General features: G+C 39.9%; 1 protein-coding gene across 1 annotated transcript; it reads right to left on the bottom strand.

Moving 5' to 3' along the window:
* Positions 1-1,213: 1,213 nt before the first annotated feature.
* On the bottom strand, positions 1,214-24,924 carry LOC138436398 (inositol 1,4,5-triphosphate receptor associated 2-like). The gene is made up of 8 exons (XM_069581991.1): positions 24,360-24,924; positions 22,803-22,916; positions 15,736-15,919; positions 13,807-13,886; positions 13,636-13,714; positions 9,959-10,117; positions 2,446-2,563; positions 1,214-1,273 (listed from the first exon to the last, which is right to left on the bottom strand). The coding sequence occupies exons 1-8, from the start codon at positions 24,922-24,924 to the stop codon at positions 1,214-1,216; spliced, it is 1,359 nt and encodes a 452-aa protein (XP_069438092.1).

Genomic DNA, 24,924 nt, shown 5'->3' on the forward strand with positions numbered 1-24,924 from the left:
GAGGAGGAGACGACCGAGGATGAGATGGCTGGATGGCATCACTGACTCGATGGACGTGAGTCTGAGTGAACTCCGGGAGTTGGTGATGGACAGGGAGGCCTGGCGTGCTGCAATTCATGGGGTCGCAAAGAGTCGGACATGACTGAGCGACTGAACTGAAGTGAAAGGAAACAGTGACATCTATATGCCTTTTGTACACAAGCCAATCATTGTAATGCCATCTCATGAAGAAGAGTTCTAAGTCTCCTTCCTTCTATCTCAATTCTAAATTGGTATACTATAATTCTTTGATGGTAGTCAATCATCTTAAATATGAGAAGAAAAATATCTTACATTGGGAACTTACTTCAAAAGCACTAGTTTCATGGAAACCTGGCCTGGCAGCTATAATATATCTAAATAAAATACAAAATTTCTTTCCAATCTTTAGCCGTTCCTTTGCAATCCATTATGAATGTCCACTTGGGCCATGCATTGGATAACTCTTCAGATCATTCATTGCAGCTTAATAAATAACTCTAATAAACTTATATAAAGCACAACCAAAAAACTATACATAATGATTGACATTCAAAAGGTACCTATAGAGAATTTTTCTTCAAAATAGTAGCTTACTAATAGCTTTTCTACCTGTTCTTCCAATGCTGTAATTTTGTTGCTTAAAAATATATATTGCATAAAAGTTTTCTAAGATTTTACTAATATTTACTAACATATATAAGGTATATTATGGTTAACAAAATGGCTTCACATGATTTATCTTAACCTTTGAAGTAACTGTAGGGAATAGGTATTATTAATCCCTCAGAAGATAAATAGCCTTTCCAAGGTCAGGCTGTCAAAGAATTTAAGATCTAGGTCTTAGAATCAACGACCTTTGTCATCTAGTTTTGTGGAATAATATTGGAAAATTATTAAATAATGTCTACACTTTCCTTCTTGATTTATATACTGTTTAGATGGGTTAATTTCATTTCATCTTAAGTCTGAATTTCTTAAATCCTATTTCCTCATGGAGAATTACAAAGGTAATATACTTCTGTCCAAACAGGAAAATTCTGTCTACTCTTCCTCACTTGTCATTTGACAAAGCAACCCAGTATTTTGCCTACAGGAGCCTGAAATTCATATGATTTGAATTTCATATGAACCCAGGGTCAGGACCCATGCTTATATGATTTCCATATTTATCTGTACAGTCTGTTTAATAATTTCAACATACCTCTTCTTGGAGAATCCGAATCTTAAGAATCAGAGCCCGGTTTTCTGTCTCCTGATTTATTAAGAGAAACATAATTTTAAAGTATTTGAGAAGCTTATGAAAATAACAAATATTTACTTCCAGAGTTATCAACATTTTTTCATCAACCTTAAATATAGCACTGACATACTGCACATGAGCCTAGTCGGAAAATATTCTCAATATGGGGTTAAGCCTTTGCTTCCAGTTTCTCGGTATCAGTGAGAAGTCACTCTCCTCCTTGACTCAATCTAACCATGACAGAGAAGGAAAGATGAGAAACAAAAATAGGTTATGTGGTTTGCCTAAAGTTACACAGCCCTCCAAAATGGGGCTTGCATGTTCTCAGCCTGACTCCCAAGGGTGGGCTCTTGGTCACTGCTCCACATGATTTCCACATAAAAGCTCCTTAGTGGTCCCAGACTGAGTCCTTGCTGTAATGTATTCATAGAGACTTGCAAAAGTCACCTGATACTTAGTGAGTCCAGTCGCCACATTTTATTGTTGAGGCAAAAGCTAAGCTAAACTGTGTTGCTTGTAGGAGGTCATGAGTGAAAGACCCAGGCCTGAAATTCAAGTTTCCTGATACTTAACAGACCTAAAAATAAATCAGTCTGAATGACTTTCAGCTGACCGTCCCCCTACGTCCAACCATGGTTAGTAATGCTCAAATAGTGCTAGAGGGATTTTGAAGATTATTACTGAAGCTCCAAAAAATAGTTTAACAGTCTCCATGAAAATAATTACTTCTCTGGTAGTTGAAGCTTAGTCTAAATAATGTTTTGCTCCCAAAATTACAAGCCTGCGCATATATAGTGTTAAGGACTGAATAATGGAGCTAATTAATAATCTGTACATGCTGAAAAAATGAATGTTTTTAAAAACCAGAGAAAAAGGTGAAAGTTTGACACACAGATTTTTTTTTTTTGGAAGATGTGACTTTCAGTGTCAGATATTTATAAAGCCACCTGTTAACTTCAGAAGGCATTCTAGATCTTCACAAACCATTGCAAATGTAACATTTGTAAAGAATTTTAATCCTGGTTGAAAACAGTTATTTTTTTATCCTACTTGCCTTTACTTTTCTAAGGGGTTACCAATTCATTCATCAGCCTACTGATTTCTGATCTTTGCCTCCACATAAACCATCTTGGATTTCAGTTAAATAAACGATCTGCCAATTCCAAAGTACTTGGATGACTTACTAATTGTTTGTTCTGGGCTACAATCATGGTCTTCTGCTCTTCTGAAGCATTCATACTAATTTTCAGTTCCTCCAGTTCTTCTTTTAACAGGTTTGTTCTCATAATAGCCTGGTGGGCACTGTGGGGGTGGGGAGAGAAGGCAATAAGCAAAACCTCAAACATAACCGTCAAAGATGCTAACTAAAGCCACAGACTGTTTTTAAGCTCCAAGTTGAAAACCACTGAAAATTCAAACCAGATGCCAACAATAGTAAAAACAAACAAAAAAATTTACTCAAGATCTTTCACAGTCCTTAGAAAGGGAAGGGACTTGGGTAGAGTATACTGGGAGATAAAAGGAGGAAGGAAACAAACATATTTCTGAAGCCAAGGACTAGCATACTCCCTTTGAAATCCATCACTGGCTAAATCACACAGTTCTTTCCTTCTACTACTAAGACATAATATCAATTAATATAATTATACAAACAGTTATTATATACCATCACACATTCACTCAAAGCATAGCTTGTTTTCTTTTTAAAGAAACTTTGAGTTATTATATTTCAAATACATAAGCCAACAATGGAATGGAGAGAGCTTGAGGTTAGCATTTCTTTTAATGTTATAGATTGGGGGACTTCCCTGATGGTCCAATGGCTAAAATTCTGCACTCCCAATGCAGGTGGCCCGGGTTTGATCCCTGGTCAGGGAACTAGATCCCACATGCTGCAACTAAAGATCCCACATTCTTCAATTAAGACTTGGTGTAACCAAATAAATACATATACATATATTTAATTTTATAGATTGATTTGGAGTATGGTCAAAAGTTGTGAGGGTAGCAGTTCATGGTCAGAATGCTTTTCTGTGTTTTCAAGTTAAGTGAGAACTTTTCTGTTCAGAATTTTAGCATCTATGACACCTGTGTAGTAGTTTGAGCATTCTTTGGCATTGCCTTTCTTTGGAATTGGAATAAAAACTGACCTTTTCCAGTCCTGTGGCCACTGCTGAGTTTTCCAAATGTGCTGGCATATTGAGTGCAGCACTTTCACAGCATCATCTTTCAGGATTTGAAATAGCTCAGTTGGAATTCCATCACCTCCACTAGCTTTGTTCATAGTGATGGTTTCTAAGGCCCACTTGACTTCACATTCCAGGATGGCTGGCTCTAGATTAGTGATCATACCATTGTGATTATCTGGGTCGTGAAGCTCTTTTTTGTACAGTTCTTCTGTGTATTCTTGCCACCTCTTCTTAATATCTTCTGCTTCTGTTAGGTCCATACCATTTCTGTCCTTTATCGAGTCCATCTTTGCATGAAATGTTCCCTTGGTATCTCTAATTTTCTTGAAGAGATCTCTAGTCTTTCCCATTCTGTTGTTTTCCTCTATTTGCATTGATCGCAGAGGAAGGCTTTCTTATCTCTCCTTGCTATTCTTTGGAACTCTGCATTCAGATGCTTATATCTTTCCTTTTCTCCTTTGCTTTTCGCTTCTCTTCTTTTCACAGGTATTTGAAAGTCCTCCTCAGACAGCCATTTTACTTTTTTGCATTTCTTTTCCATGGGGATGGTCTTGATCCCTGCCTCCTGTACAACATCACATACCCCGTCCACAGTTCATTAGGCACTCTATCTATCAGATCTAGTCCCTTAAATCTACTTCTCACTTCCACTGTATAATCATAAGGGATTTGATTTAGGTCATACCTGAATGGTCTAGTGGTTTTCCCTACTTTCTTCAATTTAAGTCTGATTTTGGCAATAAGGAGTTCATGATCTGAGCCACAGTCAGCTCCCGGTCTTGATTTTGCTGACTGTATAGAGCTTCTCCATCTTTGGCTGCAAAGAATATAATCAATCTGATTTTGGTATTGACCATCTGGTGATGTCCATGTGTAGAGTCTTCACTCATCTCACACGCTAGTCAAGTAATGCTCAAAGTTCTCCAAGCCAGGCTTCAGCAATACGTGAACCGTGAACTTCCAGATGTTCAAGCTGGTTTTAGAAAAGGCAGAAGAACCAGAGATCAAATTGCCAACATCCGCTGGATCATGGAGAAAGCAAGAGAGTTCCAGAAAAACATCTATTTCTGCTTTATTGACTATGCCAAAGCCTTTTACTGTGTGGATCGCAATAAACTGTGGAAAATTCTGAAAGAGATGGGAATACCAGACCACCTGACCTGCCTCTTGAGAAACCTGTATGCAGGTCAGGAAGCAACAGTTAGAACTGGATATGGAACAACAGACTGGTTCCAAATAGGAAAAGGAGTATGTCAAGGCTGTATATTGCCACCCTGTTTATTTAACTTATATGCAGAGTAAATCATGAGAAATGCTGGGCTGGATGAAGCACAAGCTGGAATCAAGATTGCCGGGAGAAATCTCAATACCCTCAGATATGCAGATGACACCACCCTTATGGCAGAAAGTGAAGAGGAACTAAAGAGGCTCTTCATGAAAGTGAAGGAGGAGAGTGAAAAAGTTGGCCTAAAGCTCAACATTCAGAAAACTAAGATCATGGTATCTGGTCCCATCACTTCATGGGAAATAGATGGGGAAACAGCGGAAACAGTGTCAGACTTTATTTTGGGGGGCTGCAAAATCACTGCAGATGGTGACTACAGCCATAAAATTAAAAGACGCTTACTCCTTGGAAGAAAAGTTATGACCAACCTAGATAGCATATTCAAAAGCAGAGACATTACTTTGCCAACAAAGGTCCGTCTAGTCAAGGCTATGGTTTTTCCATTGGTCATGTATGGATGTTAAGAGTTGGACTGTGAAGAAAGCTGAGTGTTGAAAAATTGATGCTTTTGAACTGTGGTGTTGGAGAAGACTCTTGAGAGTCCCTTAGACTGCAAGGAGATCCAACCAGTCCATTCTAAATGAGATCAGTCCTGGGTGTTCTTTGGAAGGACTGATGCTAAAGCTGAAACTCCAGTACTGTGGCCACCTCATGCAAAGAGCTGACTCATTGGAAAAGACTCTGATGCTGGGAGTGATTGGGGGCAGGAAGAAAAGGGGATGACAGAGGATAAGATGGCTGGATGGCATCATCGACTCAATGGACGTGAGTTTGAGTGAACTCCGGGAGTTGGTGATGAACAGGAAGGCCTGGTGTGCTGCAATTCATGGTGTCACAAAGAGTCGGACACGATTGAGCGGCTGAACTGAACTGATGACACCTGTACACACAGACTTTGTTAGAACCAGGTTGCTTGTTTTCTGATGCTCAAGCATGTCCCACTTTATCTGTTTTACCAGAGTCTGCACTTGATCTATTACATCCTTAAGGTCCAGTATCCCTTTCTACCTTAAGCTAAGGTAATGAATGTTCTTATCATCCTTCTAGGCCACAGGTACCCTGTCTCCAAATCATGTCTGACTCTTTGCACCGCATGGACTGCAGCACCCCAGCCTTCCATGTCCCTCACCATCTCCCAGAATTTGCCCACGTTCATGTCCATTGAATTGGTGATGCTATCCAACCATCTCATCCTCTGTTGCCCTCTTCTCCTTCTGCCTTCAATCTTTCCCAGCATCAGGGTCTTGTGGCCACAAGGTAAACTGATGGCACATTTTAAACCTGACTCATCAATGAATCTCTCATAATACTTAGCATGGAACTTTGCATAGAGTAAGAGTTCTAGTGAACCACTGAATGTTGGGATAGATTTATACTTGATCTGTATGCATACTGGTCTTACACAGAGACTTGAAGGACATAGAGAACATCATTGCTAGAAAAGAACTAACAAACGTTTTTGATGGGAAAATAAAGTTGCTTTACTGGTAGGAAAATAAAGCTGTTTTCCAAAGTCACTTTGGAACTTTGGAAAAGTGTGGCAGTTCCTCAAAATGCAAAGTATAAGTTGCATGCGTGCATGCTAAGTTGCTTCAGTCATGTCTGACTCTTTGTGATGCTATGGGCTGTACCCTGCCAGGCTCCTCTGTCCATGCGATTCTCCAGAAAAGAATACTGGAGTGGGTGACCATTTCCTTTTCCAGGGGATCTTCCAGGCCTAGGAATTAAACCTGTGTCTCTTATGTCTCCTGCACTGGCAGGTAACTTCTTTACAACCAGTGCTACCTGGGTAGCCCTGAAGTATAGGTTGTAAGTGAAAGTCACTCAGTCATGTCCAACTCTTTGTGCCCCCATGGACTATACAGTCCATGGAATTCTCCAGGCCAGAATACTGGAGTGGATAGCCTTTCCCTTCTCTAGGGAAACTTTCCAGCCCAGGGATCGAACCCAGGTCTCCTGTATTACAGGCAGATTCTTTACCAGCTGAGCCACAAGGGAAGCCCAAGAATACTAGAGTGGATAGCCTATCACTTCTCCAGCAGATCTTCCTGACCCAGGGATCAAAACAGCGTCTCCTACATTGCAGGTGGATTCTTTACCAACTGAACTATCAGGGAAGACCAAAGTATAGGTCTTAAAAAGTATAGCAGTTTCACTCCTAGATATATAACCATGAAAACAGAAAACATATGACCCCATAAAAACTTGCACACAAATGTTCATAACAGCAGCTTTTTTAAGTGCCAAAAAGTGGTGCTAACCCAAATGTCCAAACTAAGGTATATTTATACGATGGAATATTATTCAGTCATAAAAAAGAATGAAATAGCAATATATGCTTCAACATGGATGAACTTTGAAAATGTGATTCTAAATGAAAGAAGCCAGACACAAAAGTCACATACTGTATGATTCCATGAATATGAAAATGTTCAGAATAGACAAATCCATAGAGATACAAAGTAGATTAGAGGTTGCCAGGGTCTGAGAGGGGAGGACATGGGGAGTGTTAATCACTACTGTTAATCAGTATGGGATTTCTTTTCGGAGTGATGAAAATGTCTTGATCACGTGAATATACCTGATATCATGTGAATATATCATGTGGATATACTTGTGAATAACTGGAATTATAGGGGACTGGAATGCAAAAGTAGGAAGTCAAGAAACACATGGAGTAACAGGCAAATTTGGCCTTGGAATGTGGAATGAAGCAGGGCAAAGACTAATAGAGTTTTGCCAAGAAAATGCACTGGTCATAGCAAACACCCTCTTCCAACAACACAAGAGAAGACTCTACACATGGACATCACCAGATGGTCAACACCAAAATCAGACTGATTATATTCTATGCAGCCAAAGATGGAGAAGATCTATACAGTCAACAAAAACAAGACCAGGGGCTGACTGTGGCTCAGATCATGAACTCCTTATTACCAAATTCAGACTTAAATTGAAGAAAGTAGGGAAAACTGCTAGATCATTCAGGTATGACCTAAATCAAGTCCCTTATAATTATACAGTGGAAGTGAGAAATAGATTTAAGGGCCTAGATCTGATAGAGTGCCTGATGAACTATGGAATGAAGTTTGTGACATTGTGCAGGGGACATGGAAAAGAAATGCAAAAAAGCAAAATGGCTGTCTGGGGAGGCCTTACAAATAGCTGTGAAGAGAAGAGAGGCAAAAAGCAAAGGAGAAAAGGAAAGATATAAGCATCTGAATGCAGAGTTCCAAAGAATAGCAAGAAGAGATAAGAGAGCCTTCTTCAGCGATCAATGCAAAGAAATAGAGGAAAACAACAGATTGGGAAAGACTAGAGATCTCTTCAAGAAAATTAGAGATACCAAGGGAACATATCATGCAAAGATGGGCCCGATAAAGGACAGAAATGGTATGGACCTAACAGAAGCAGAAGATATTAAGAAGAGGTGGCAAGAATACACAGAAGAACTGTACAAAAACGAGCTTCATGACCCAGATAGTCATGATGATGTGATCACTAATCTAGAACCAGACATCTTGGAATGTGAAGTCAAGTAGGCCTTAGAAAGCATCACTACGAACAAAGCTAGTGGAGGTGATGGAATTCCAGTTGAGCTGTTTCAAATCCTGAAAGATGATGTTGTGAAAGTGCTGCACTCAATATGCCAGCACATTTGGAAAACTCAGCAGTGGCCACAGGACTGGAAAAGGTCAGTTTTCATTCCAATTCCAAAGAAAGGCGATGCCAAAGAATGCTCAAACTACCGCACAATTGCACTCATCTCACATGCTAGTAAAGTAATGCTCAAATTCTCCAAGCCAGGCTTCAGCAATACATGAACCATGAACCATGAACCAGCTGATGTTCAAGCTGGTTTTAGAAAAGGCAGAAGAACCAGAGATCAAATTGCCAACATCCGCTGGATCATGGAGAAAGCAAGAGAGTTCCAGAAAAACATCTATTTCTGCTTTATTGACTATGCCAAAGCCTTTGACTGTGTGGATCACAATAAACTGTGGAAAATTCTGAAAGAGATGGGAATACCAGACCACCTGACCTGCCTCTTGAGAAACCTGTATGCAGGTCAGGAAGCAACAGTTAAAACTGGACATGAAACAACAGACTGGTTCCAAATAGGAAAAGGAGTATGTCAAGGCTGTATATTGTCACCCTGCTTATTTAACTTCTATGCAGAGTACATCATGAGAAATGCTGGACTGGAAGAAACACAAGCTGGAATCAAGATTGCTGGGAGAAATCTCAATAACCTCAGATATGCAGATGACACCACCCTTATGGCAGAAAGTGAAGAGAAGCTAAAAAGCCTCTTGATGAAAGTGAAAGAGGAGAGCAAAAACGTTGGCCTAAAGCTCAACATTCAGAAAACGAAGATCATGGCATCCGGTCCCATCACTTCATGGGAAATAGATGGGGAAATAGTGGAAACGGTGTCAGACTTTATTTTTTTGGGCTCCAGAATCACTGCAGATGGTGACTGCAGCCATGAAATTAAAAGACGCTTACTCCTTGGAAGAAAAGTTATGACCAACCTAGATAGCATATACAAAAGCAGAGACATTACTTTGCTGACTAAAGTCCGTCTAGTCAAGGCTATGGTTTTTCCAGTGGTCATGTATGGATGTGAGAGTTGGACTGTGAAGAAGGCTGAGCACCGAAGAATTGATGCTTTTGAACTGTGGTGTTGGAGAAGACTCTTGAGAGTCCCTTGGACTGCAAGGAGATCCAACCAGTCCATTCTGAAGGAGATCAGCCCTGGGGTTTCTTTGGAAGGAATGATACTAAAGCTGAAACTCCAGTACTTTGGCCACCTCGTGCGAAGAGTTGACTCATTGGAGAAGACTCTGATGCTGGGAGGGATTGGGGGCAGGAGACGAAGGGGACGACCGAGGATGAGATGGCTGGATGGCATCACGGACTCAATGGACCTGAGTCTGAGTGAACTCCAGGAGTTGGTGATGAACAGGGAGGCCTGGCGTGCTGTGATTCATGGGGTCGCAAAGAGTCAAACATGACTGAACGACTGAACTGAACTGAACTGGAATTAGATCATGTGAATAATCTTGTGAATATACTAAAAAACACTAAACTAATTGTATACCTCAACAGGGTGGCTCTTCTGCTTTGTGACTTGTATTTCAATAAAAAAACAAATTTATTTTTTAAAAATGGAAAAGGAACTGAAAATTTCCAGCACACAATACCCACACCATGGCTCACCTTTTTACCTGAAGGCGCAGTTCAGTACAGTCCTCTGATAACTCTCTGTTTGCTTCTTCCAAGTTTTCTAATGCCAATTTCAATTTATTATTTTCATCTTCCAATTTCTGCTTGTTGAAATGCAGGTCTGCTATATAGGTAATCAAATCAGGTACCTCTCTGTGGGTAAAAGGATGAATGAGCATAAACTTCAACATCACTAATCCCGTCCAGTCAAAGTAAGGCTTATGGTTAAGCCCAAACAAGCTTAAATATTCCTGTGAGGACTTCCCTGTTGGTCCAGTAGTTACAAATCCGTCTGTCAACGTAGGGGCACAGGTTCAATACCTGGTCTGGGAAGATTCCATGTGCTGCGGAGCAACTAAGCCTTGTAGGCCACCACTGCCAAAGCCCTCTAAGTCTAGGCCTCGCGTGCCACAACTTACTGAGTTCTTATGCTGTAACTACTGAAGCCTACTTGCCCAGAGCCTTTGCTGTGTGAAAAAAAGAAACCACCACAGTGAGACGCCCGTGCACCGCAACAAAGAATAGCCTCCAACTGCCACAACTAGAAAAAACCCACATGCAGCGATGAAGATCCAGCACCACCAAAAATAAATAAAGAAGATTTTCTGCTTTATTGTCATTCATCCTCATAAACATAGTTCACATACACAGTATTTATTCAAGCACTTATTACAACAACACCAAAGGTTTTTCCAAAATTGCCAGATATTTAGCATCTGCCACTTGTGAAATCAACTTTTACAGCTTTCGTTTCTTCCTCTTCACTTTGCTCCCAACTTCTGTCTGTATCTACAGTGAGGAGTTCCTACTTCTGCCTGGGTTATGGAAAATCCTGGAATAAATCGACACTGGATTCTTTCAGTCAGAAATCTTGGCCGGTTTCCACAGGCATTTAACTAGGAAACAATTCGTAGAGTTTTATCTTTGTAGCCTGTAGCTCACAATTTAGTACTCATTGTTCCTAGTATTTTCTACAGCTTGTTAATATTTGTAGCTGTCACGCTTGCCCTGACATTTGATCCTAAACCCTTTGAGAGTCTGAACTGTGTTTTTTGAGGAGTCCCAGGCCTCCTCTTCTTTGCCATCTTTTCCCAGAGTTTAGCACAGGTTGGCTACATGGTTCCTAGTCCACATTTTTTGCACAGATAAACCTGAAGTGGCAAAGATAAAATAAGGAAGGACAGGTCCAGTGCTTCAATTCTGAGCTTCCAAAGCAGAGACTTGGGCTCAGTCCCTGGTCGGGGAACTAAGATCCCACAAGCCACATGTTGGCTCAGCCAAAAAATTTTTTTCAAAATAAAAATAAAGAACAGAGTCACTTCTCCTTAATATCTAAACTCATGTGTAGCAGAAAACAGCTTTTCGCATTAATATCTAAAAGTATCTACTGAAGAAGTAATAAGGATTGACACATATACACTACCAGGTGTAAAATAGCTAGCTAGTTCAGTTCAGTTCAGTTCAGTCGCTCAGTCGTGTCCGACTCTTTGCGACCCCATGAATCGCAGCACGCCAGGCCTCCCTGTCCATCACCATCTCCCGGAGTTCACTCAGACTCATGTCCATCGAGTCCATGATGCCATCCAGCCATCTCATCCTCTGTCATCCCCTTCTCCTCCTGCCCCCAATCCCTCCCAGCATCAGAGTCTTTTCCAATGAGTCAATCCTGTGCATGAGGTGTCCAAAGTACTGGAGTTTCAGCTTTAGCATTATTCCTTCCAAAGAAATCCCAGGGCTGATCTCCTTCAGAATGGACTGGTTGGATCTCCTTGCAGTCCAAGGGACTCTCAAGAGTCTTCTCCAACACCACAGTTCAAAAGCATCAATTCTTCGGTGCTCAGCCTTCTTCACAGTCCAACTCTCACATCCATACATGACCACAGGAAAAACCATAGCCTTGACTAGACAGACTTTAGTCGGCAAAGTAATGTCTCTGCTTTTCAATATGCTATCTAGGTTGGTCATAACTTTTCTTCCAAGGAGTAAGCGTCTTTTAATTGCATGGCTGCAGTCACCATCTGCAGTGATTCTGGAGCCCCCCAAAATAAACTCTGACACTGTTTCCACTATTTCCCCATCTATTTCCCATGAAGTGATGGGACTAGATGCCATGATCTTCGTTTTCTGAATGTTGAGCTTTAGGCCAACGTTTTTGCTCTCTTTCACTTTCATCAAGAGGCTCTTTAGCTCCTCTTCACTTTCTGCCATAAGGGTGGTGTCATCTGCATATCTGAGGTTATTGATATTTCTCCCGGCAATCTTGATTCCAGCTTGTGTTTCTTCCAGTCCAGCGTTTCTCATGATGTACTCTGCATAGAAGTTAAATAAGCAGGGTGACAATATACAGCCTTGACATACTCCTTTTCCTATTTGGAACCAGTCTGTTGTTCCATGTCCAGCTAGCTAGTGGGAACCTGCTATAAAGCAGAGGGAGCTCAGCTTGGTGCTCTAAAATGACCTAGATGGGTGGGACGGGAGGGACATCCAAGAGAGAGGGATATAGGTATACATATAGCTGATTCACTTCATTGTACAATAGAAACTAATACAACATTAAAGCAATTACACTCCAACTAAGAAAAACAAAAAGCAACCCCTCAAAGAGCTTAAGGTCAATATCATAACTCTATATAAGATGGAACTTGTCGTGCGTGGAAAACACATAAAGTCAAAGAAGGATAAAGTTTTCATGTGTGAGAAAATGTTCATTTATGTGACATTTCATAATCTTTCACAATTTGTGTTCCTAGTGAAACTGCTTCTAATGCAATTATGATATAATAGGTAAGAGTTAAAAATAAATTATGTTAGCCCTACCACACATGCACACAAGCAGAGCTAAGTGACTTTACTGTAAATAAAATACATGAAAAAGTTGAAAGTGTTAGTCACTCAGTCATGTCTGACTCTTTGAGATCTCATGAGCCCACCAGGCTCTTCTGTCCATGGAATTCTCCAGGCAAGAATACTGGAGTGGGTTGCCATTCCCTTCTCCAGGAGATCTTCCAGATGCAGGGATTGAACCCAGGTCTCCTGCATTGCTTTGCCAATGTTACTTTGCCAACAAAGGTCTGTCTAGTCAAAACTATGGTTTTTCCAGTAGTCATGTATGGATGTGAGAGTTGGACCATAAAGAAGGCTGGTGCCAAAGAATTGATGCTTTTGAACTGTGGTGTTGGAGAACACTCTTGAGAGTCCCTTGGACTGCCAGGAGACCAAACCAGTTCATCCTAAAGGAAATCAGTCCTGAATATTCATTAGAAGGACTGATGCTGAAGCTCCAATACTTTGGCCACCTGATGCAAAAAACTGACTCATTGGAAAAGACCCTACTGCTGGGAAAGATTGAAGGCAGGAGGAAACGGGGACAACAGAGGATGAGATGATTGGATGGCATCACCAACTCAATAGATATGATTTGGGGTAAGTTCTGGGAGTTGGTGATGGACAAGGAAGCCTGGCATGCTGCAGTCCATGGGGTCACAAAAAGTCAGACACGACTGAATGACTGAAACGAATTGAGCTGAACTCCTGCATTGCAGGCAGATTCTTTACTGTCGGAGGCAGCAGGAAAGCCCAGAAATAAAATAAAATACATAAATCTATGAAATAAGAAAACCCATAAGAAAAGTTGAGGCACTTGAGAAAACGTTACAAGTAAGAATGCTTACAAGACTCCTTTAGGCAAGTCTCCACCCAACCCCTTGAAGTTCCATGATGAAGAATTTGTTATATCTGTGGCCATCTTAACTGAAACACACACAAGAGAGTTTTGTAAAAAAAATCCATTTCTCCAAACCACAATAAACTGGCAGAACAATCCCAAAGAAACACATACATACTTGCTTCACATGATTTTATGCTGTCCTGTTCAAAAGCAGAGTCAACCATTCTGCTGTTTGATCCACTATTCTCTCCTTCCCTATGGCCAAAAAACAAAACCAGTGAGCTAGAATTCCTTGTCAAACCAAACCTGAGCCAATTTTTCAGATGTGTTCTGTATTTTCTTATTGATGTTGGTCTTTCTGAATTTTAAAACCATCTGCCCATTTGGCCACAATTTGAAGCCCAACACTGTTCTTAAACAGAGTCTTAGAAAAGAAACATATTGTCTCTACCTCATATAAACTTTAATCTAACATGAAGAAAAGAATATGAATGCATTAGTAACTAGGTGATGATGTACATAGCTATAATTAGGCAATAGGAGTCTCAGTGGATTAGGAAGCTGACATGATTTGGAGGAATAAGTGGACACTTATAGAGGTAGCAAGACGTTGGGTCTTAGAGAATTAGGAAGGAAAAGGCATGAACAGCTAATAATTTGGGGCACACTGAAGGTGCTCTTTTCTCTTTCTCATGAAAAACCAAGTTGAACTTGAACTAACTGTAGTTTGGAGCATATCGCTCCTAAAATTTGGAGAACCCTATTCACAGGCCTCTGCCCAGGACATCCCCAAATGAACATATTAACACTTCAACCATTTCTTTTCCAAGAGTCTTTGTATTATGATTTCAGTTTCGCTGCCTAATCTTAATTGCCAAACCCTTAGATAATCTTTTCGGAGCAGCTACAAAAGCCTCTAGACTAGCACTTACATCCTATTGTGTTTCAACATGAGATGTTCAGAAGATGACTGAGCAGAATAGCTCAGTCCTCACTCTCACTATTCCTATTAATAGATCCACACCCATCACCATTTCTGAGTTTCTGTTCTTTTATATTTATATCTCCCATGTTCTTTTTCTTTTCATTTATATTTGTCATAAAAATAAATTTTCTCTTTTGCCCTCACTCCACTTTACCCATGGATTATTGATATCTGTACTATACCATCAAGCCTAAATATTTTAGGAAAAGTAGAAAATTCATAAGAAAATAAGACAAAGAAGCTAAGGTCTTCATGCGAAGATAATCATTTTGGAATATATTCCTTCCCACTTTCTCCTGTGCATATTTTCATTTCTCAACAAATATGGGAGTGTACTACATATACAGATGTATGGCCAATTATTTAAAATAAATACGTACGAATATTTCTCCTGTCAAATATTTATTTAATTATAACTTTGAGTGACTAATTAGTATGGAAGAATTATCATTTATCTGTCCAACCACCTACTATTAAATATTTGGTTTGCTTACATTTATCATAATCATAAACGACATTCTGCATATACATTAGAGTATACAATTGTCGTCTTTCCTGAAGTTATGTAATTTGACCACATTGCGTATTTCTAAGGCTCTGATGCTCATGCTGTGCTCAGTCTCTCGGTCCTGTCTATCTCTCTTGCAACCCCATGGACTGCAGCCCGCTAGCCTCCTCTTGTCCATGAAATTTTTCAGGTAAGAATACTGGAGTGGATTGCCATTGTCTTCCTCCAGGATATCTTCCCAACCTAGGGATCAAATTGCGTCTCTTGCATTGTCAGTAGATTCTTTACCACTGAGCCACCTGGGAAGCCATACATTCCTAAACTGCCATTGAAAAGCTGTGCCAACTTGCATGATTATAAACAAAGAGAAGGCCTATTTCTCCACCCGCCCTGACAACATGGGATAGAGTCATTCCTCTAAACTTTTGTTAAACTGATGCACAAAATATGTTCTCTTGATTTTCATTTCTTGGATTAATAGTAAGATACTATCAGATAGTATTTCCTATCAGTGCAAAAAAAAAAAAAAACAACAACAACAGTGATTAACATTCATTGCAATCATTGTTAAATCAGAACCTGAAAACACATCCTGCTGGGACTATGATTACCATTTGTTTCTGCAGTGAGCCATCATCCATTCCTTCACAGTGGCCTGGAAGGTTTCCAGGTTCACATGTACATCTCTCTTTTCAGGATCAAGCATGATCCATAGCTCCTCAAGGCCATCATCTTCAGAACCTTGACTAGTTGTCTGTCTCAGATAATCTATTATTTTGGTGACTCTGACTAAACCTTAGGAAGAAGAAAGTCAAGTTAGTTTTTAAAGGTGGCAAAAGATTATGTTTTTTTAAGCGAGGTGCTTAACTCGTTCAAGTCCCTTGGGTCCTGGAAATGTGCCTTATAACCCTCGCAATCCTGCTGAGTTGATGTCATAAAGTAGAAAAAGCACTGGCCTTAGGCTGGAGTCTAACTGACTAGGGTCCCATCTTGGCTCTGGACTGTATCAGCTGTGTGGCTCTGGGGAACTCACTCAGTCTCGTTGAGCCTCAGTGTCCTCATCTGTGAAATGATGCCTACTACACAGAGTTGTGAGATTCAAATAGGAAAGATTTATGTAACAATAGGTTTCTCAGATGGTAAAGTAAAGAATCTGCCTGCCAATGCAAGACACAAGAGACGAGGATTCGATCCCTTGGTTGGGAAGATCCCTGGAGGAGGAAATGGCAACCCTCTCTAGTATTCTTGCCTGGAAAATCCCACGGACAGAGGAGCCTGATGGGCTACAGTCCATGGGGTCACAAAGAGTCAGGCATGGCTAAGCAACTGAGCACGCGTGCGTGTGCCTGTACACACACACACACACACACACACACACACACACACAGATGTAATCAATAATCACTTGTGGGAAGTGGTCAAAATGCCACTTTATTTTTCTCTCCCATTCTTTCCTTAAAGAGAATTTAGTGGGGACTTCCCTTGTGTCCATGGGGTCGCAAAGAGTCGGACATGACTGAGCGACTTCACTTTCACTTTCACTTGTAATCCAGTGGTTAAGAATCCACCTTCCAATGCAGGGGACTCGGGTTCAATTCCTGGTCAGAGAATTAAGATCCCACATGCTGTGGGGCAACTAAGCCCTCGAGCTACAGCAACTACTGAGCCCTGGCACTGCAACTGGAGAAGCCCACGAGACACAGGGAAGATCCTGCATGTCACAACTAAGACTGACACAGCCAAGTAAATAAATAAATATTTTAAAATAAATAAATATTTTTAAAAAGCATTCAGCAAAGGAAGGGTTTCCTTGGCCCTAGGTGAAATTTTCAGCCTCAAGTAAGTACTTTGACTCTTTGGGGTGGAGAGGGAGGGGTGGAAAAGTCATTCTTAGATATAATCAGCCCTACTATCACATTCAGAAATTAAAGTCATACAGACTGTGTTAGTAATTGACACCAGTCTTCCTCAAGCATAAGGCATCTTTTCTACTCTTAACTAAGGCCTGTCTTGGGCTAGCAACTTAAAGAGGGAAGAAAAAGGAAGTAGAAGTTTGATAGGGTGAAGTTTGATAGGGTGAAGATTCTTATCCCAGGAGTTAAGTAGAGACACTAATATTTGAAAAAAAAGTTTTTAAATAAAAAACAAAAGAATAAGCTTAGTACATAATTAGGGAAGGAGAGCTGTAAAGGATACTGAATGACTTTAAAGAATGCATAAAGTTAATGGAAAATGTCATTAGGTTGTGAAAGAAATGGAAATAAAATTTTAATAGTTATTTAGAAAGATAATTTTTATTCCTGTTTGCATAATTGGAGAGTTAGAAAGTCAAAAAGAATACCCTAAATCTCATTTTCCTCCATTAAAGCTCTAAAATCTGATCTTATACCTCAAAACCAGAAAGATCTCCTGAGATGTTTCTTTAACGTGTCAACTTAACTGGGAGATGGGGTGCCCAGTTATTTGGTCAACATGATGCTGGTTGTTTCTGTGAGGGTGTTTTTGAAAGAGATTAAGATTTAAATTGCTAGACTAACACAGGCTGCTGTCCCCTAATGCAAGTGGGCCTGAATAGAACAAAAAGGCAGACCCTTCCCCAGATGAGAGAGAATTCTTCCTGCGTGACTGCCTTGGAACCAAGACTTATCCTTTTTCCTAACTTTGGATGCAACGGAAACATCAGCTCTTCTTCAGTTTCCAGACGTTGACCTTTGGACAGGTTGCTCCTGGCTCTCAGGCTTTTGGACACTGACTGGAAGGAAACCGTCATAAGCTCTCTGGGACTCCATCTTCAGCTTGCTCTCTCACCCTGCAGCTCTTCGAACAGGCCTGCCTCCATAGTCACGTGAGCGAGTTCCTTGTAATTGTGCGTGTGTGCCTGCACGCTCAGCCGTGTCCGACTCTGCGACCCCATGGACTGTAGCCCGCCATGCTCCTCTGTCCATGGAACTTTCCAGGAAAGAATACTGGAGTGGCTTTGCCACTTCCTTCTCTAGGAGATCTTCCCAATGATTGAACCCGCATCTCCTGTGTCTCCAGCATTGCAGGTGGATCTTTACCACTGAGCCATCAGGGAAGCCCCAGTTCCTTATAATACATCTCTTTATATATTTTACACACACACACACACACACACACAACACACACACACACACACACACACACACACACCCTGTTGGTTCTGTTTCTAATACATCTCCCATCTCCCTTTAATGGAGTTTCCTTTTTTTCTTCTGGGAAACAATTCCTTAAATCTTGTCCATGCAGAGAGGCTTACCAGGAATAAATAAGTCCCATTCATCCTACCAATATAATTAAGAGTGCAGGTAAATGTTTTGCTATAAGAATGTTCATTATGGTTTATTATGGTTATTTTTGCGTTTTTCATAATAGAGAAAAAAAACCCAATTGAGACATATTGTTTAAATATATTACATTACACCCCCCAAGGAGATCAACCCTGGGATTTCTTTGGAAGGAATGATGCTAAAGCTGAAACTCCAGTACTTTTGGCCACCTCATGTGAAGAGTTCACTCATTAGAAAAGACTTTGATGCTGGGAGGGATTGGGGGCAGGAGGAGAAGGGGACAACAGAGGATGAGATGGCTGGATGGCATCACTGACTCGATGGACGCAAGTCTGAGTGAACTCCGGGAATTGGTGATGGACAGGGAGGCCTGGCGTGCTATGATTCATGGGGTGGCAAAGAATTGGACACAACTGAGCGACTGAACTGAACTGAACTGAAAGTACAATATACAGAGAAAATATATATTATTGACATAGACAACTACTCAAGGTTATTAAGTAAGAAAAAGCAGATTATAAAGCAAGTCTGGAAACATTCCCATGTACACTTAGGGAATATATTGCATATACCTTAAGGAGAAAATAATGACCAAAAAAAAAAGGTCTTAAACCATTTTTTTGCAACCATACTGCGGCAGTGAGTGGACAGACTCCAGGCTTCCCCTTTATGATCCTTGCTTCCTAATGTTTACACCCTAGTGTAGTCTCCTCCCCTGGAGTGTGGGCATGACCTGGGACTTGCTTCTAACTGGTAGAATATGGCAAAGGGGACCGAATATACATGTATATGGTTGTGTGATTAACTTACATGAGATTACAGTGCCTGTCTTGCTAGGGCTCCCCTGGTGACTCAGCGGTAAAGAATCTGCCTACCAATGCATGAGACCTGGGTTCAATCCCTGGGTCAGGAAGATCCCCTGGAGAAGGAACTGGCAACCCACTCTAGTATTCTTGGGTGGAGAATCCCATGGACAGAGGAGCATGGTGGGTTATAGTCCATGGAGTCTCCAAAGAGTTGGCACGTCTTAGTTACTATCACTTGCAAACTTTTATCTTGCTGGAGTCACTCCCCTGCCGGCTTTGAAGAATCAAATCTGCCATATTAGGGCCTCCCTATATTCAGAGGTGCAACTAGCAAGAACTTGTCTAGCTGACATCAGCAAGACTCTGAAGTCTTCAGTCCAAAAGAGCAAGAAACGAATTCTGCCACCTAAAGCAGATCATTCCCCACTTGAGCCACAGATGAAACTGCTAAGGCTAGTCAAGGAAAACTTAAGCACTAAACATTTTCTCTGCTCTTTGTCCTCCCCTCTCCCCTCTACTATGCATTGTGTATCTGCATTTTGCATCAACCAAACATGCCCGTCAGCAGAAATACCTGCTCAACCATAGAAAGCAACATTATAATAGTACCAACAAGACAACACCTGAAAAGATAACCTTCCTTCTTACAAGGAACTACGATAAACCATGACTCACTACTCACCTTATATGCTTAGATCCGGATTGTGTAGACCGTTAATAATATGTACACCATTTAATGTACAGCCTTCTGTCTCAAAAATGTGCTCCAACTTTACAGGAGCATAGAATGGTTCTCTGAGTTTTCTGAAAGACTGTTCCTGGATTATAGTCCTCACTTTGGCTTAAAATTTTCCATTGCTTTCTTAGATCAACTGATTCATTTTGTACAGGCATTACAAAGGAAAATAGTAACTTTACAAGATGTAGATTTGGCAGACACCACACTAATCACACTAATCAAAGTTAAAAATCCTGGTATATTGTACTGAGAAGAGCATAACATCATTTCTGTAGTGTGCCTGCAAAAATGTATGGCCTGAATAAACAAGACAGATCAGACATTTACAAAGTAGCTGGCATATAGTCTTCAAAAATTTCAAAGTCATAAAAGGCAAGGAATCTGAGGAATTACTCCAGATAAAAGGAGACTGAAGAGATGTGAAAACTAAACACAGTGTGTGATTCTGAATTTGATCCTGGACCAGGAAACAAAAAAGCTATAAATAATATTATTGGGGAAATAGACAAAATTTGAATATAGACATTTAAATTAGATAACAGTATCATATCAATGTTAAATATCCTAATTTGGATAATTGTTCTGCAGCTATACAAGCAAATGTTCTTCTTTGTAGGAAGTACATACTGATGTACTTCAGGGTAAAGAGACACAGTATCTGGAGTTTATTTTCAATTAGAAACAACCATCAAACTTTTATCTGGCCTTTCCTTTGGGAAACAAGACTCAGCCACAGCCTTATAAAACTGATAAGCAGCATAGTTTCTCTTTATAGATAGTCCAGTTGATAAAGTAAGAAGGAATGATAAACTACTAACCTTCACATCATCTTATGAAAGAATAAATCGAAGCCTTCACTCTCAAATAGTTTTGTCTTTTGATAAAATTACACATACTGTGACTCCTCTGGCGGTCCAGTGGTTAAAACTCCATGCTTCTAATGCAGGAGGTGAGGGTTTGATCCCTGGTCAAGGAACTAAGATCCCACATGCCTGCCACTTGATGTAGCCAAAAAAAAAAAAAAAAAAAAAAAACACCATCTATACAGAGTTTTGCCAAAAAAAAAAAAAAAAAAAAAGATATAAAACATTTACCTGATCAAGCCTCTAAATGTAGAGGACAAAAAACAGGTTGTGTTGCTATGGCCCCACAATCACTAAAATTCAGATTGGAGAAAATGAGGAGATAAAAGAGCCAGTTTCATTAACAAATAACTTAAAATACAAAAAGAATGAAAAAGGAACAGAGGGATAAGCCAGATAACCAATAACAATGAACAACTGTTTCTTGGATACTGATTTAAACAAATAAACTGTTTAAGAAAACATAAATTTCTCATACAAATGAGAAAACTTGAATGTTGGTAAGGTATTTGATATTTAAAACTTATGTTACATTTTTGGTCATAAAAACGACATTGTAAAATAGACAGGAAGTTTGTATAGCACTCGAGCTCAGCTCGGTGCTCAGCAGGGACCTAGAGAGGTGGGATTGGGGGGTGGAAGGGAGACTCCACAGGGAGGGTATCTATGTATACATATAGCTGACTCACTTTGCTGTACAGCAGAAATGAACACAATATTGTAAACAATTATACCCCAATGCTGCTACTGCTGCTGCTAAGTCGCTTCAGTCGTGTCTGACTCTGTGCGACCCCATAGACGGCAGCCCACCAGGCTCTCCGGTCCCTGGGATTCTCCAAGCAAGAACACTGAAGTGGGTGGCCATTTCCTTCTCCAATGCATGAAAGTGAAAAGTGAAAGTGAAGTCGCTCAGTCGTGTCCGACTCTTAGCGACCCCATGGACTGCAGCCCACCAGGCTCCTCCATCCATGGGATTTTCCAGGCAAGAGTACTGGAGTGGGTGCCATTGCTATACCCCAATAATATAAGTTAAAAATAAAAGATTTTAAAAGACATTGTATAGCTGTATCTAAAATCAGTCTTTATCTTTTGAATGTACTGAAATGTTTACAGAGGAAATAATATGATGTCTTAGACTTGCCTCAAAGTAATCCAGACTTAGTGGAAGATGGTGGAGGACAGAAGAGCCTGGTGGATCCAGGGGTCACAAAGAGTCGGACACAACTTAGCAACTGAACTACAGGAACAATCCAGAGTGGAGCAGAGGAAAGTGGAGGAAAAATGAGACATCATTATCTATGACATATATATAAGGGCCATAATACCCTCTCCACTTCTGTATATGTTTGAAAGTTTCTATAATAAAAAAGTTTTAATCCAAATGAAAGGAAACCATATTGACCAAGGAATTTGTGGGAGCAGGTTATGCAATGAATCATTAACAGTGGTTACTCAGGGAAATAGGATAACTGATGAGTTCTTTTTTCCTTTCTTTTCTCCATATTATTAATTTTGTTACAGTGATCATGAACCATTGACATGCTAAACATTACTTGCGGAAATTTTAAAAAAAGCATGTCTCTAAGAAAAACAGAAGTGAAAATCTAAAATTGACTTAAAAATTGGAGTTAAATTTGTACAGTGGTTTTATGTATATGAAGTCTGTATTTATTGTGAGGCAACACCTGTGAGATGTAAATAGTTCCAGTCAATGACTGCAGCTGGTAAAATTGATGATAAGCTCAGTAAAATCATTCAGGATTCTGGCAAAATATATAAAGCAGGTAGAAAGAAATTAACCGACATCTAAACAGCCATCGCCCCTCCCAAATTAGGTTGCACCTGCCATATGTACACACAGATACACAGAGCACCACACATAACCATTTCCCTTTCTCTCACAACAGAAAGTACGATTGAATGAGTATCAGTGAAAATCCGAGCAGAAAACTTTCAACTAACCTCTGCGTTTGGAGTCACATATATTAAAAATATTCCTAAGCAATTCTTCTTCATAGGTCCTGTTGTTGCTAGCGGTTACATCTTCCTTGCCATCATCAGTTCCTTGTTTCCACCCTATCAGAAGAAAAAGTTTGCAAATCCAGATGCTTTTATGTGCTAACATGCTTAGTTGCTTTTTTTTTTTTTTAATTTTAACAAAGAGTCAGATTTGACTGAGTGACTAACGTATACTTTTTTACATATGGTATGTTTCAAATATTCACATAAAGAGCAGCCCACAATACTGGCTACTTAACATGAATAGATCAAGAAAAAAGTGGTCTTGAAGCATCTTTGATTATTCATGTTTCAAGTTTTACAAAGGTGGAATAAAAAGAGAGAAGATGAAGAGGGAAGTGAGCTTTATTGTCCTGTGATATTAAAAGCACTCTGTGAGGTGAGAGAGAAGGCGAAATTGAGATTCCTTTCCGTTATTCGTGTAGGTACTTTTCATTGGCAGAGTCGACAGAGAAAGTTGAACGGGCTACAGTGCGTTATCCCTATTCTTGCCAGTACTGGTACCTTCATCTCTAAGATATTGCCACTGTGCAATTGTTTGATGGGTTAATAACGACTGACATTACATGACTGGAACAGGGAAAGATAAAATTAATTTTGCATTTTTGATGACAACTGAACATTTATACAAGGAAATGTATGCAAATATTTGTAGTCAAAAAGTTGTTACTTCTGGATATTACTTTAGTTATATTGCTTACAATTTCTGGCACTGTGAAGGAAGTGGTATATATAATGAGGTGCTCAATGGATTAAGACAGTTTAGTCCTATGAAGAATATATGTTTGAATAAACTCATGAGCCAGAATGGATAGGTTTCAGTTAATATAATGCAATTGGGGAAAATAAAGCTATCTTTACCTGTTTAAAAAAAAAAAAAGCACTCTGTGAAAAAGCAAATAGTGTTACCACAAATAGGAATATTTTAAAGAAAGCAGAGGGAAAGTAAACATTAGCTACACAGAAAATGTATCATTTTACATTGTTTTTTAGGGCCTATCATACATGGAATTCTGTAAGCAATACCCTAAATAGAATTCCAAAATTTCATTGAACTTGGCCTACAGAATTTACATTGTTTCCTGGTGTACCTTATTGGCGCTACACTTTCTTAAATGTTTCTCTCACACACAAAGAGGGAAAAATGTTAAAATGTTAATTTTCAGTAAGGCATGTTGGAAGCATATGAATTTTAACTCCCATATATCTGTGTATTTCTATCATGACATTCTAATTTGCCCAGGAGAAAGTTTGTTTCCAGGTCAGTAGAAAAAAATGATTATGATTGAAAATATAATCTAGAATTTCTATCAGGTTTATATTTGAAAGCATAGAAAATACTGATGTTTCGGATATAAGATTTTTGTTGAGAGAAAGAAAATTTTAAGGGAAAGATAGATGCTTCCATCAAGTTTCATACTTCATTTTAGATCAGGCACTCTCAGAGTCATACGTTCCTTGCTTTATTGGAAGAAGAAACATTAAAAGAAGAATATTTACCCTCTTCATTCGGAGATAATTTTTTCACCACGGAATCCTGAGGAGTAGAGCTCTGATCAGAGGGGGAATCAAAATCAAGTGCTAAGGTACTAAAATCATTTCCACTACAATAGTTAGTCAAATCCTTATTAGCAAAGAGCTCCCTTTTCATGATCTGCGGTATCAGAGATGTGTAATTTTGGGAGCTCTGTGATCTTGGCCTTGAGATATTTTCAGAACTTGTGAGCATAAGCGAGTATGTTGCATTCTCAGGAGAGCTGAGATGAGAAACAGACGGGGTTCTTGGAGACACTATCTGAGACTGTGAAGCGAAGGTGCCATCTTTCTCAGGACTCAAGAAGAGCGTGTCAGGCAGACGGAGGTGAGCAGCCATCATTTTCTTCAGTACCCCTTCAAAATCCTTCTTGGGGTTAGTCTGTGGGCTGTCAAAACTGCTAGACTGGTATTTGGTAATCTGTCGGATGGGATCAGAAACGTCTTCTCTCTTTTGGATGGCTCGCAGTTTTCTACAGATGCTTTCCACGGGGTTGTGCCGCTTCTCAGCTACCTTCTTCACAGAGGCCAT

The sequence above is a fragment of the Ovis canadensis genome, chromosome 3, assembly GCF_042477335.2.
Source record: "Ovis canadensis isolate MfBH-ARS-UI-01 breed Bighorn chromosome 3, ARS-UI_OviCan_v2, whole genome shotgun sequence".
NCBI classification, from domain to species: domain Eukaryota; kingdom Metazoa; phylum Chordata; class Mammalia; order Artiodactyla; family Bovidae; genus Ovis; species Ovis canadensis.